The following is a 12,368-nucleotide window of genomic DNA, read 5'->3' as shown; positions in this document are numbered from 1 at the left end:
GCAACTGACTCGGTAGCAATAAAATAACTTCATAATAAAAATTTTTGTTACCTCTAAATCACACAAACGCCACTTCTCGACTTATTTATATTTAGCGGTAACGTTACTTGTAATTTCTCGACAATTACCAGCCTTTGATGAGAGCAGAGGAGGGCAGTAACGTTAAGTTAAGTTAGCTAACGTTTAGCTAAGTCACGGTATTTGAGTGCAGTTTGGCGGTATTAATACTTTACTGCTTATGTATTTAATTTTTATGCTATTGCTTTTGCTATTATTATGCTTCTCTGTATTTATTGGACTACTTTAGCTACTCCTTACTTTGAAGAATAATATTTTACTGATAAAACACGATGCACGCATTACACAATATACCTTGTTACAATGGCACCCAACAATATCTCCAATTCGACCATACAACATACAACATTATGATGCTGATTAAATCTTAATGCATTCTTCATAATAATTTAATGGTATAAAAATAAGACATACTACAATAGCATAAAACTATAATGTTATAACAGCAGTTTAAAGGGCAATAAAGGATTTATACTTGTATTAAAGTGTTTTTATATTGTGGCATTACTACTTTAAAGAATCTGAATACTTATTTGACCACTGGAAGGCAGGATCAGATCATGTAGTTAACAATCAGACCCTCCCTCTCCGTCAGTGACTGTGTTTGTCCTGCAGATGTCGCTGCCTGCAGCCTGGAATAGCCCATGCCCCTGAGAGCAGCAACACAGTGTGGGTGTCTGCCTGTCACCCAGGGGCCCTGTGTCAACAGCAGAGGAAGAAGAAGAGACGTAGAGGAGGAAACCAGAAAGTTACTCTGCAGCAGACATGGACCTGCGGTCTGAGCTGCTCAAGTCCATCTGGTATGGCTTCACAGCCCTGGATCTGGAGAAGAGTGGTAAGGTGTCCAAGTCTCAGCTAAAGGTGAGTGAGGGGTCCTCTGCCTGATAAATGAGACTTTATTTCATCTGACAATTCACTCACTGTTTTACTCTGCTGCCTCATTTCCTACCTCAATTCATATTCCATCACGTGGGCTCGCTCTGAGGTGGATGAGATGAAAATATTTGAAGTGCTCAGCAAACTAAATGTCACAAATGCATCTGTTATTTGGCCTTTGTTACATTTGATTCCGTGCTTCAGGAAATAAGGTTGTACGCAATCTGTTATTACTTATCATCCTCAATATTTCCTGTGTTTTTAAACCACATGCTGCCCAACAAGGAACAAATTTGTTCCTTATATTTCGAGTAAAATGCTTTCACTGCTGAAAGAGGGCACAATATGCACCTCTGTCTGGCAAGAGCATGAGAGTAACAGTTTGCTCTCAGTCTGTATATGAATGGGAGCCCTCATCTCCAAGCTGTGCTTACACTGGGCCTCCATGTACCAGCTTGTAGTGCAAAGGGTCCTCTGGCACTGGACCTGACCACAGAACAGCAAGTTGAATAGACATGAGCCCGTGTACGTCAAAAGAACATTGTTACAGTGAGAGCAGGGACAAAGTGGAAACATGTTGGTGATTGTTGTCTCTCGCTACAGGGCGTCAATGAAGCCACTGTACTTTTGTTGATCTCATTGTTATGTCACTTCTTGGTCTTGCTGTGGATCAGACTCCATTTCCAGCCACCTCCACGTTTCTACGATGGGCTGCCTGCCGCTGCTGGCTCACAGCGAGGCAGCCTCATGACTAGGCTTATCCCCCTCATGCATTCAGCCTGTGCACAGGCACCATGTTCTCTAGACGCTCTCAGAGGCAAGCAGTTTGCATGGCGTGGCCTCAAAACTGACAGATGTTGTACTGCACAGGAGACTTGAGACAGGATGTGGTTACAGCTCAACACACGGAGACTGGTTTTCTGATAACATGCAACAGATATCTCAAGACATTGCACACTCTCATTTGAACACATTTATTGCAGTAAAAGAAGTAGCAGAAAAACACTGATTAAAGTAGTTCATAACTTACTAAACTTGTGACTTTTGAGCATGTCTCATTGGTACTTAACTGTCATCTTGTAATTTTTTTTTTACCTTTTAGCTCTTTTAATTTGTTATTTTATTTAACTTATGTCATTTTTATTCACATTTTTAATCTTATGACTCTCCATATTTTTCAGTCTCCCATATTATTTGTCTTTGTAGTTCGCCAGTCACCTGTATAGCACTTTGAGCTGCACTAAATGTATGAAGCTGCTTCACAAAATGAATTTGATTTGGTTCTTTTTAAAACAGTTCTTTTTGCAGTTCAAATATTTTGTCTTAAAATGTCTGCCATGCAGTATGTCTTTAAACAACCTTGACTCTTAGACACTTTTTTTCCACACTGGTGTATGTGCTAACAGAAATATATTTTTAGAAACACAATGCAGCACAAATTCAAAATTTCAGTTCCCTAAAGATTCCTTTTATTTTTTTGCCCTTTACTACTTACTGGAATGATACCATAAAGGTTTTAAAGCCTGCAAACACAGTAATTAAGTTTTGGCAACATCAGCATTCATGCCGGTAAAGCCTATTTGATGTATCTCATTAACTCTGCATCTCTCTTCTGTAGTGTGCTTAAATACTTCTGTCCTGTTTATTGTGATATTCCAGGTGCTGTCCCACAACCTGTGCACAGTCTTATGTATCCCACATGACCCAGTTGCTTTGGAGGAGCATTTCAGGGACGATGATGACGGTCCAGTTTCCAGTCAGGGTTATATGCCTTACCTCAACAAATACATCCTGGATAAGGTGACAGAAACACAACTCTATGCTCTTTTTGTTTTGTCAGATTATAATGCTGTGTAGTCAAGGATGCTGATTCAGTTTTTATAATCTCTGCATTTTGTTGTTGTAGGTTATTGAAGGCTCTTTTATTAAGGAAAACGTAGATGAACTCTGTTGGACGCTTACAGCAAAGAAAAACTACCAGACGGACAAAACTAGCAGCACCGTTCTGCCTGAGAAAGATGCTTTTCGGCTTTGGTGCCTTTTTAATTTTCTCTCTGAAGACAAGTACCCTTTGGTTATGGTCCCTGACGAGGTAGGTTAAAGTACAGTATATACAGATTTAAAGGAATTTCTTCACAAGCACTCTTTAAAATTTCTAGCACAAATCTTAAAAAATATGCTTTTTCCTGGAAGTTCAGGGATTTCTTGTTAGTCAAGGACATGACAGGACTGCAAAAAGCATTTAAACAAACAAACATGCACATCTTGAAATCGTAGTGGCTGCATGTAATGATAGTGACACTTGTGTCTAAATTTAGCCACATGGATATTTCAAGTTATTGTGCTCTGTTGTTGAGAACAATTCAGAGACTGTAGTCAGTAATCTGTGACCTAAAAGTGATGTTGGATCTTTTTTTCTTACAACCACTAAGTACACCCTGGCCGAAACCTTCATTTCTTGCCATCATGGAACGCGGTGCTCTTTTCATGCAACAGTGTGGGCTTGTTTCTCACTTGCAAACTCTCGTTTTGGTTTCCTGTCGTGTGTTTTTCACAGCTGCTGCCAAGAGAGAGCCCTAAATTTCAAGGGCAGAGTAGTTTCTATCGTGCTGAGTTTAAGAAAACATTATACAGTTTTATTTTAGTGCATGCTTCACACACCAACCACTGTGCAAAGAAATCTGTGGTGTAAAGAGTACTACAGCGTCGTAAATACTGTCACTGAAGTCTGTTTCATTAAGAATCAACATAAATAAAAGTAGGATATGAGAAAGGACATTGTTGGGTGCAAGTTTTGGTGTTTCATGTTGAAAGTTGGAAACTGCAAAATACAGTGTTCAAATAAAGTAGTGCCAGCCTGCTCTGATCTAATTTACTGCAGCAAAGATGGATAGCTCAAATGAAGCACGTTAATTTTCACTCTCAAGACCTTTGGTTTCTTTTCTTTTTCAGGTGGAGTACCTCCTCAAGAAAGTATGCATGGCTATGAGTATTGAGTTCAACTGTGTTGAATTAGAGGACTTCTTCTCCCAAGACTCGGTGCAGCAGAGTGGCATTACTGTCTGGGTTTTTCTGGAGATGATGAACTCGGGAAAGATAACCAGAGGAATTGACAAAAGCGTAGTCAGCATGGCTATAGAGGAAGTTTACAGGGAGATAGTTGGGGATGTCCTCAAAGAGGTAGGAGAGCCATCTGTCACTAGAAGTCTGTGTTTGGGTTCCTGACATGCTCTGCATTGTGTTGGTGACAGTGTATGTGTTTGTGTTTGTCGGTCGGGGTGCATGCAGGGTTATCTTTGGAAGAAAGGCCAGCTGAGGAGAAACTGGAAAGAACGCTGGTTCACCTTAAGGCCGAGCAATTTGTCCTACTACACCGGGGAGGACCGCAAGGATTGCCAGGGAAACATTGTTCTGGATGGGAACTGCTGTGTGGAGGTAAGCAGCTGGAGTCGTCTTTCGAAGCTAAACACTGTTAACACTGCAAAGAACTGTGGCTCTTAATAACAGTGTATTCTTTGTTCAGTTATCTGGAAAAGAAATACACACTTCCTATTTGCTTTTTTTTTGTACATGTGAGTCAAAATGTATTCTTTTAGACCGCAGTTTCTGACCTGGGGGTTGGGAGTCCCCCAGGATGTTGTAAGATGAGGGTGAAAGAGGTCACAAACTGGTTAACACATTTTTTATGACTTCATCTTTGTTTTTGAGGTTTTTTGGAAAATTACTGGAGAACATTACCCCTTCAGGACTCCAAAAAAGTATTTAAATAAAACACTTGTTAAATTTTTAACTATCTGTAAACATGTGCAACCCGTTACAAAGAATGGCAAGGGACTGTGTACAAATTATTGGGGTGGGGAGGAGGGCAGAACATTAAGTCTCTCTTTATTTAAAGAAGAAAAAAAAGCAAGGCGCACCCCTGTGTTATCATAATTGGGACCCTTATATCTCAAATTAATCTAACAGTATTGAATGGAAAAATTTTGGCATTAATAACAAAACATGTCTATAGAATTTAAGGTGATTTACCTGAATTTAAACCTTAATATCGTTTTACCCCACCAAAATTAGCATGTATATGCATTTATTTAATGTGAGTAAACCGACTAAAAATAGAGAGTAGACTCCTTTACCACTGGCAGTAGACAAGTATGCATTACAGTTGTTTTTTGTGTGTCATGCCCCCATTATAAACGTGTTGGTAAACAGGGTTAGTAAACAGTAGAGAGCAGCATGGAGGTCAGTGAAAATGTTACAGTGGTTACTTGTCACCTGTCACCTGTTCAGTCTCTCTTTAAACTCAGTGCAGACTAATTTGGCATGATGTTTAAGTACTGCTTGGATGGAGACGGACGAAATTTGTGGCTAAGATGACAGAGAGTCATAAAAGTTACCAACAGTCATCCTGGAAAGGTGCGTGTCCACCCGGGTAACATGTTTCCATCACTGCAAATCGGAGCTGGAGCCGGTAAATACCTGTGATGGGAATGTATGCTGATTGTAACCCTTCCCACTTAAAACAAAAGACAGATGGGTTATAGAGTGCTCCACTGATTTTGTATTAACATTGTCAGACTCACAAAGGACATTTGAATAAAAAAGTTCAAAATCAATGCAGCAGAAAGAAACAGAGATAACCCGCTGCTTACATAACCCACAGTGCAATTTGACAGCCAACAGTTTGGTCAGAGATTTGTGTGTGTTAGCTAGTAGTGGCTAGTGTTGCCTTGTGCAGAGATGAGGCTGCAGAGGTCTAGTAACCTCACTTCTTACACTCAAACAGTTTATCAGATATCAGGCAGCTCCCTCTGGAGCCACAAAAGCTTTACAGAGCTCCCCAGGACCTGTCCCCCTTTAACATGTTAACATTTTTTGATGCAGTTTACTTAAAATAGACACAACTTACTGTTGTTCTGCTTTCTGTTAAGACGCAGATTAAAGTGAAGGTGGGAGCTGCTGAAGAAAAGTGACAAATGACGTGTCACTTATAACTTAAGGCTCTCCCCCTCCCTCCTAAAAAATGCAGACTCCCCTCCCTTCAGCAAGGAGAAAATTACAAATCCTCCCGCTTTTCTAAACCTCCCTGCCCCCAGTCATTTTCATGCAGACCCCAAGTAGACATAGCTTCATATTTAGGTGTCACTATCCGAAAAAGGTTGGGAACTATCAAGGTTATAAAAAGCACAATATATGGAAACTGAATGTTGCTATATTTCAAGATTTCCTCACAAATCTCAGAGTTCAGGTGAGCTGAACCAAAGCTTAGTCCGCCAGCCTCGCTCTCACAAATGACCTGCTCTGAATGTGAGCCTGCAGTGGAGGAGCTGGAGTCAAGGGATTGTTACCTGGGCTGCTCCGAATACACAGTCAATTATTAGCTCATCAATGCCACACAGTACCTCACAGAGGAATGACAAACACAAATGTGGTCAATTTCTGTTATTTTGTTTCCAGCAAGAGCACTACACACTGCACCATGTGTTACTTACTAAGAAAACAATCAATCATTCTAAAACCATGCTTTATTATAGGAAGTAGACGAACAAATATTGTTTGGTCGTTCAAAATGGATCAAAAACGCCCTTTTCCCTGTGAGTTCACCATTTTTTTTCTCCTCACCACTGTTTATTTAAGAAATGGTCACAACAAATGATAAACATGAAGAGATATTTGTTTATTAAAATGAATGTTTTCCTTGTTAAACAGGTGCTACCAGACCGGGATGGGAAGAGGTGCATGTTTTGTCTGAAAACTCTCTCCAAGACTTATGAGATGAGTGCCTCAGACACCAAACAGAGACAGGAGTGGACTACAGGTCAGAGGAGCCTCACGTTTACTGATTTTAATCACTGATGAGTTATGGATTGATCTTAAAAGCTACATCTTCATATCAATAAATCATATCTTCTCCACAGCGATTCAAACAGCTATCAGGCTGCACGTGGAGGGGAAAACGTCCCTCCACAAAGATTTGAAGCTGAAGCGACGGGAACAGCGTGAGCAGCGGGAGAAGAGACGGCAGGCCAAGGAGGAGGAGCTGCAAAGGCTGCGCGCCCTGCAGGAGGAACGGGAGCGTAAGCTGGCTGAGCTGGATCTCCTGAAAGAGGCGCAAAAGCAGGCTCAGGCCCTCCTGGAGCAGGACGAGCAGAGGAGGCGCCAGCAGCATGAACAGCTCCAGCGGGCTCTGGAGATTCAGCTGCAAGAGGCTGAGGAGGTGAGTAAGGAAGCATTGAGGGGAAAAAAAGAGTTTGAGGCAGGAGGATGTGTGTTTCATGTGTTTGCTTCTTGCTGTGTGTCTCAAGGCTCGGGTCAGTATGCAGGCAGAGATGGCTCTGAAAGAGGAGGAGGCCGAGAGGCAGAGGAAGAGGATCCAGGAGCTGGAGGAGATGCAGAAGCGTTTGGAGGAGGCGCTGCAGCAGGAGATCAAAGCCAGGCTGGATGAGGAGGCCTTCCGTTATGCTCAAGCAGGGTAGAGTGTTATATGCAGCCACTTATCTCTGCTAATTTGTGATTAGTGACATGTATACACTCTCACAGCACAATAAGAAGTCATTTGTTTGGTTAAGAGCCTGTTAACAATAATGTGTTAGCTGTAAGAAGGGAGGAGCTCTCATGTGCAGACAGCAGATACCAAACTCAGCTGTTGAAAGGAGTTCATGTTGCGTTATGTTCCTGAGGAAGTTGAGCTACCAGCAGAGGAAGTTGTTAAACGCCGCCATCAGTCAGATCTATTGTGTTGCTGTTTCTGCGCTCTCTCAACCTTTTCAAGTGCTAGTTTCTGATAAAATGATCACATCAATCTACAAGCAGCCTACATCAGCCACTGTGCACCTTTGCTCCTTATAATGCCTGAAACATTAACTAAATATTTCAAACAGCATGGGAGGCAATCACACATTGTTTATTAAAATGTTATTGTTTGTGCTTTGTGTTGTGTTCAGGTTACTGGCTGAGGAGGAGGAGAAAATGAAGGCCCTAATGAGCCTGCAGGAGGAACAGGAGGAGTACATCCTGAAGACGCAGAGGGAGAAGCAGGAGCTGAAACAGGAAATGGAGGCCAAGTCCCGGGCCCTGGATGAGGCGCAGAGGCAGCTGGAGGAGGTCCGCGCCAACCGGCACAGGGTTGACCAGGATGTTGTGGTAAGAACCGAACAAATAAGAAAGTGAAGTCCAAGTTATAGATGTCTTATCTCTCAGAGGAAATGTTGCTTGATGGAGATCTGGTGTGACATCTGAATAAACCACTGAGCCAGTAGCATCAGATGCTGCTTGGGCTCAAGTTTTATGTTGCACACATACAAGGGTATACATGATTGGGGTTTCTCCGCCAGAAAATGTTGAGCATTTAACACTTGATTTCCTGTATTGTGGTTAATTTCTATGCCCCAATTTCTGCCTCTTTTCTGCACTAATTTATGGTGTAAATGTCTTGATAAAAATCCTCTGCTACTTTCATGTTTTTATTGTGTGGGACAAAACCACATGTTCTAAATATTGAGAGGGACGTGTCCTCTACGTGTCGCTTTCCAACTCCCACCTGACATCCAAACATTTGCATGCCTTTTTAGTTGAATTTACAGCCTATCCTGCTGTTAGTAATTCAATAAATTGTAGTTATAAATCCATATTAACCGTTATTTAACCAGGCCAAAGCTCACTGAGATATAAACTCTCATTTACAAGGAGACAAAATGACAGCATCTACATGCAGTTACAGACAGCATGGAGCATGACACAGGCATTAATGAAACAGCCTCGTATGGTCTGTCTTCAAAACAGTTCAATGATTTCAAAGTCCAACTAGAACCACAGTTTTAAACAAGTTTCAAACAACAAAGTCTGACTGGTTCTCTTATGTCTCCTATTTACCGAGGCTTGCTCTGTCATTTGAAGACTTTATGTGACTCATTTTATAAATTTTGTACTTCGTTTGTGCCTCTATATTGTATTTGTCAATATTTTTTTCTGTAATTTGACAGAAATTTGTTATCTCAATGTGAAAAGGTACTTATTACTGATATTTAGATTATTTATAATTTGTGGTAATGTTAACAGTAGTTTATATCTTTATTGCTTGTAGATGTCGGGTGTTTTAATGAGCTGCTCTTTTTCTCTGACAGGCTGCCCAAAGGAAACTTCGCCAAGCAAGCACCAACGTCAAACATTGGAACGTCCAGATGAACAGACTAATGCGACCAATCGGACCAGGCGGTATGTGTCCAGACTGCACTAACACAGGGATACTCAACTTGCCTTGCTCGCGGACCACTTTTGCAAAATAACAGGAGGCCAGTTAATGAACAAACATTAATTAATATAAAAATAATTCACCTGGACCTCTGTCAGGATCCTCCCTGACAGTTTTTATCATTAAGCAAGCTGTATTGTGATGCTTTTTGATGCATTCTCGAATATTATACCCCCAAAAATTACAAGTGTGAATCCAATTGTTTTTTTAGTGAAACAGAAAATGGTTGGCGGGCCACCCTGCACCCAATCTGCCTGCAGGCTGTAAGTTGAGTATCCCTGGTGTAGCATTTAAAATGCTTGCTTTTCCAACTCTCTCACCATCAGAGTAGACTTTGACATTAGGGGTTTTGACATGTGACAGTAGGGAAAGCACAGGTGTGAATGATAAAATTAATAATGGCTGACTTCTGTTTAGCTGCTTCAGGTTCGTGGTCCTTGTATTGTAGATACTGGCTCACTGTCACACTGTCATGGCTGACTGAGACACTCAAAAAGACCAGAGCTATCGTTTATATTGTTAGTAACACCTGTGCTTTTCCTACTATTGCCCGGTTTCCATCCAAATCGATTTTACGGAAAAGTGGCAAAAGAAAACGTGAATTAGTGCTCATTTCCATCCACTACCATTATGTGAATATTAGAAGTTGAGTGCGATTCACCTGACAGGGGCTATTATACTGTTTCAGAAGAGTCCCACGTGGTGACATAATTAAAGGAGTTCAAGTGAAATCTCAAAAACAATGTGGAGTACATGATGTGAATATGACATTTCTGTTTGTTTCATGTATTAATTTGACAAACATCCCTGTCTTCGCTCCACACAGATCTGATCTTTTCAGTGTTTCCCTCCAGCTGTTTTTATGTGCAAGTGTTTTTCCCAGAGTGTCGCACAGGTTACTAAATGCCAGCACTGTGGTTGCTTTGACATTTAACGTTGCTTCGGATGAAGACTTATGTGAAACTATTTTCTTAGATCAGAGTATGTGAACCAATAGATGGTGATTATATCTCATAGCTTGCTCTATAAATATACTTCCTGAAATTTCTTTTTCTTTTTCAAAACCAGCAAATTTCTTCTCTATTTCAGAATCCAAGCCACTGTGTCTGTTTTCACTTGCCTGCTGTAAACATTCACTTCATTATCTGAAGTGTTTTGTCTGTGCTGTTTTTTTAGAGAAGCGACCATCGCTGGGAAGCTCCTACTCCAGCTTCCAGATCCCGACACAGAGAGACCCCGGGCTGCGTCTAAGAAGGAGATCAGGATCGGAGGACCAGGACGAGGAGAGCAAAGAAAACGTTGACAACAGAGCTGCGAGTGATCTAGAGAAACGTCACTCCCATGCCTCTAACGGAGACATGGACATCCCCTAAAAAGATGAATCAGAGAGGCTGCGTGGGTCAACTTGTGTCAGTCTGTGAGGTTTTCTGACAGGAAGGGCAAGAGATAAAACAGTGGAACATCTACAGAACTAAACTGAATTTACTACCAACGGTACTACCATTTCTATTAACTGTTGTATTTACTGACCTCATTTCACAGACAGAAAAACATTTTAATGAGAAGATGCATTTGCAGAATCAACTAATGCTTTGACTGCAGCCTGTGTGAGGCCTGTCCTGGACATATACGATACCTCAGTGCAAAGAAAATGAGCTGAACGCAACATCCTCAAAGTACAAAGTGAGTTGTGATGTGCAAAGGCTAATACTTACATACCATACAAGGAAGCTCATATATTTAGCTCTGTAATATAGGCATATAACAATGTTGTAACAATTTTTACATATGTGTTTTTGGCTGGAGAGTAGTTTGACTTTCTTGTGGGTAAGTCTTTAGTTTACGTCACTGTCAGTCTAAGAGTGTTGCTCCTTACAAACAGGAAAGAGAGAGAAAGAGAGAGAGAAACTCTCGTTGTAGTTCCTGTTTCTGTCAGTTAACATTATTGTAAATAAAAGAGTGGACTGATGCCTTTAAAACTCTGCCTGTATCTTTACTGTGTTAAATTATGTACAACATACAATTCAAATAAACTGTGATCTTCACTGTCAGTAAAATCTCATTTGATGAGTTGGTGAAATAATAACAGTTAGATACACTTTAAAATAGGTGACGTTTTGATTGCAAAGACCACACAGTGGAAATAACTACAGCTCACTCCGCTGAATTTGCAAAGCGCACATCCGCTTGAGTTTGAATTTCAGTCCACGTCATTTGTTCAGCTGAAATGTGTCATCGCTGACTAATTTGACGGCTGTTGCTCATAAAATCATCATATGAGCAAACAGAGACATCCACTGACACACCAGCAAACTACACGTTGGATGGATTCATTTTTATGATCTAGTCTTATATAGTCTTATAGTTTTACCATCAGTATTAACAGAGTTTTTCTTTTTTCACTCTGCTTTACAGTAATTCATACTGTGAGTCACAGGAACAATTACAAACCACAAATTAAAAATGAAAACTTTTATAGTCAAGTGACAGTTATACTTATTTTCTATATATTTTCTATATACATTAATGGTTTTAACCACCAAAGCATTTGATATTAGTTTTAGTTTTAAGTTATATCTGGTAACATAATTACAAAACATAGCAAAAGGGTGCACACTTCAACACCTCAAACTCTCAGTAGGTTTTAACTTTATTGTTTCTTGAGGAAAATACATGTTTGAAATAGCAGTGCTTGAATGCTAAAAAACAAAAGGAAGTAAATTTAAATGTGTATACCATGGTCGGATAAACCTGCTTGTATGGCTGAGACCAGGAATGAGCTGCTGGATGGCCTCCCTTTTATTCTTATGCTAGACTCCGGGGTTTGTTTGTTTGTTTGTTTTATTAAGATCCCCATTAGCTTTTGCACAGCAGCAGCTATTCTTCCTGGGGTCTTCATGATTCTTCTCATGACAATACAAAACATACATACAGTAAACATCACTAAAACAATAACAAGACAAATACACATAAACAAATACACAACAACAACAAAAAACGTACAATACATGCTCCATACTGAATCATCGTCTCCAATGTTGTCACATTACAAGAATGCCCTTGCCACACAATAATAATTAAAACAATTAATCTTGTCTTGTGAAAAGCGCTTCAGAAAATATTAAGTTAATTACTAAAGTTCCTTGATAAATAGTATTCTCTGAGC

At 40.4% G+C, this 12,368-nt stretch overlaps 1 protein-coding gene across 2 annotated transcripts; it reads left to right on the top strand.

Moving 5' to 3' along the window:
- Nucleotides 1-780: 780 nt before the first annotated feature.
- Nucleotides 781-11,448, top strand: LOC126403142 (differentially expressed in FDCP 6 homolog). Of its 2 annotated transcripts, XM_050065626.1 has the most exons (12): nt 781-939; nt 2,614-2,754; nt 2,861-3,046; nt 3,907-4,134; nt 4,243-4,389; nt 6,486-6,545; nt 6,661-6,769; nt 6,870-7,168; nt 7,257-7,423; nt 7,896-8,094; nt 9,075-9,165; nt 10,379-11,448. In XM_050065626.1, exons 1-12 carry the CDS (start codon nt 844-846, stop codon nt 10,573-10,575), a joined length of 1,920 nt encoding a protein of 639 aa, XP_049921583.1. In that variant the 5' UTR covers nt 781-843; the 3' UTR covers nt 10,576-11,448. The 2 variants fall into 2 exon arrangements, with proteins under 2 accessions (XP_049921583.1, XP_049921584.1); XM_050065627.1 differs by lacking the exon at nt 6,486-6,545 and having other exon boundaries at nt 10,379-11,441.
- The last annotated feature ends 920 nt before the right edge of the window (nt 11,449-12,368 follow it).

This window comes from Epinephelus moara, chromosome 16 (genome assembly GCF_006386435.1).
Source record: "Epinephelus moara isolate mb chromosome 16, YSFRI_EMoa_1.0, whole genome shotgun sequence".
NCBI classification, from domain to species: Eukaryota; Metazoa; Chordata; class Actinopteri; order Perciformes; family Serranidae; genus Epinephelus; species Epinephelus moara.
The sequence above is the reverse complement of the archived record's forward strand: the minus strand, read 5'-3'. Positions and strand labels throughout refer to the sequence as shown.

What these genes read in the sequence shown, in the direction of transcription:
- LOC126403142 (XM_050065626.1), top strand. Translation starts at nt 844, where the DNA reads ATGGACCTGCGGTCTGAGCTGCTCAAGTCCATCTGGTATGGCTTCACA. An exon ending in GAGACAGGAGTGGACTACAG is followed by an intron (nt 6,770 to 6,869) that starts GTCAGAGGAGCC and finishes TCTTCTCCACAG; the next exon opens with CGATTCAAACAGCTATCAGG. An exon ending in GGGTTGACCAGGATGTTGTG is followed by an intron (nt 8,095 to 9,074) that starts GTAAGAACCGAA and finishes TTTCTCTGACAG; the next exon opens with GCTGCCCAAAGGAAACTTCG.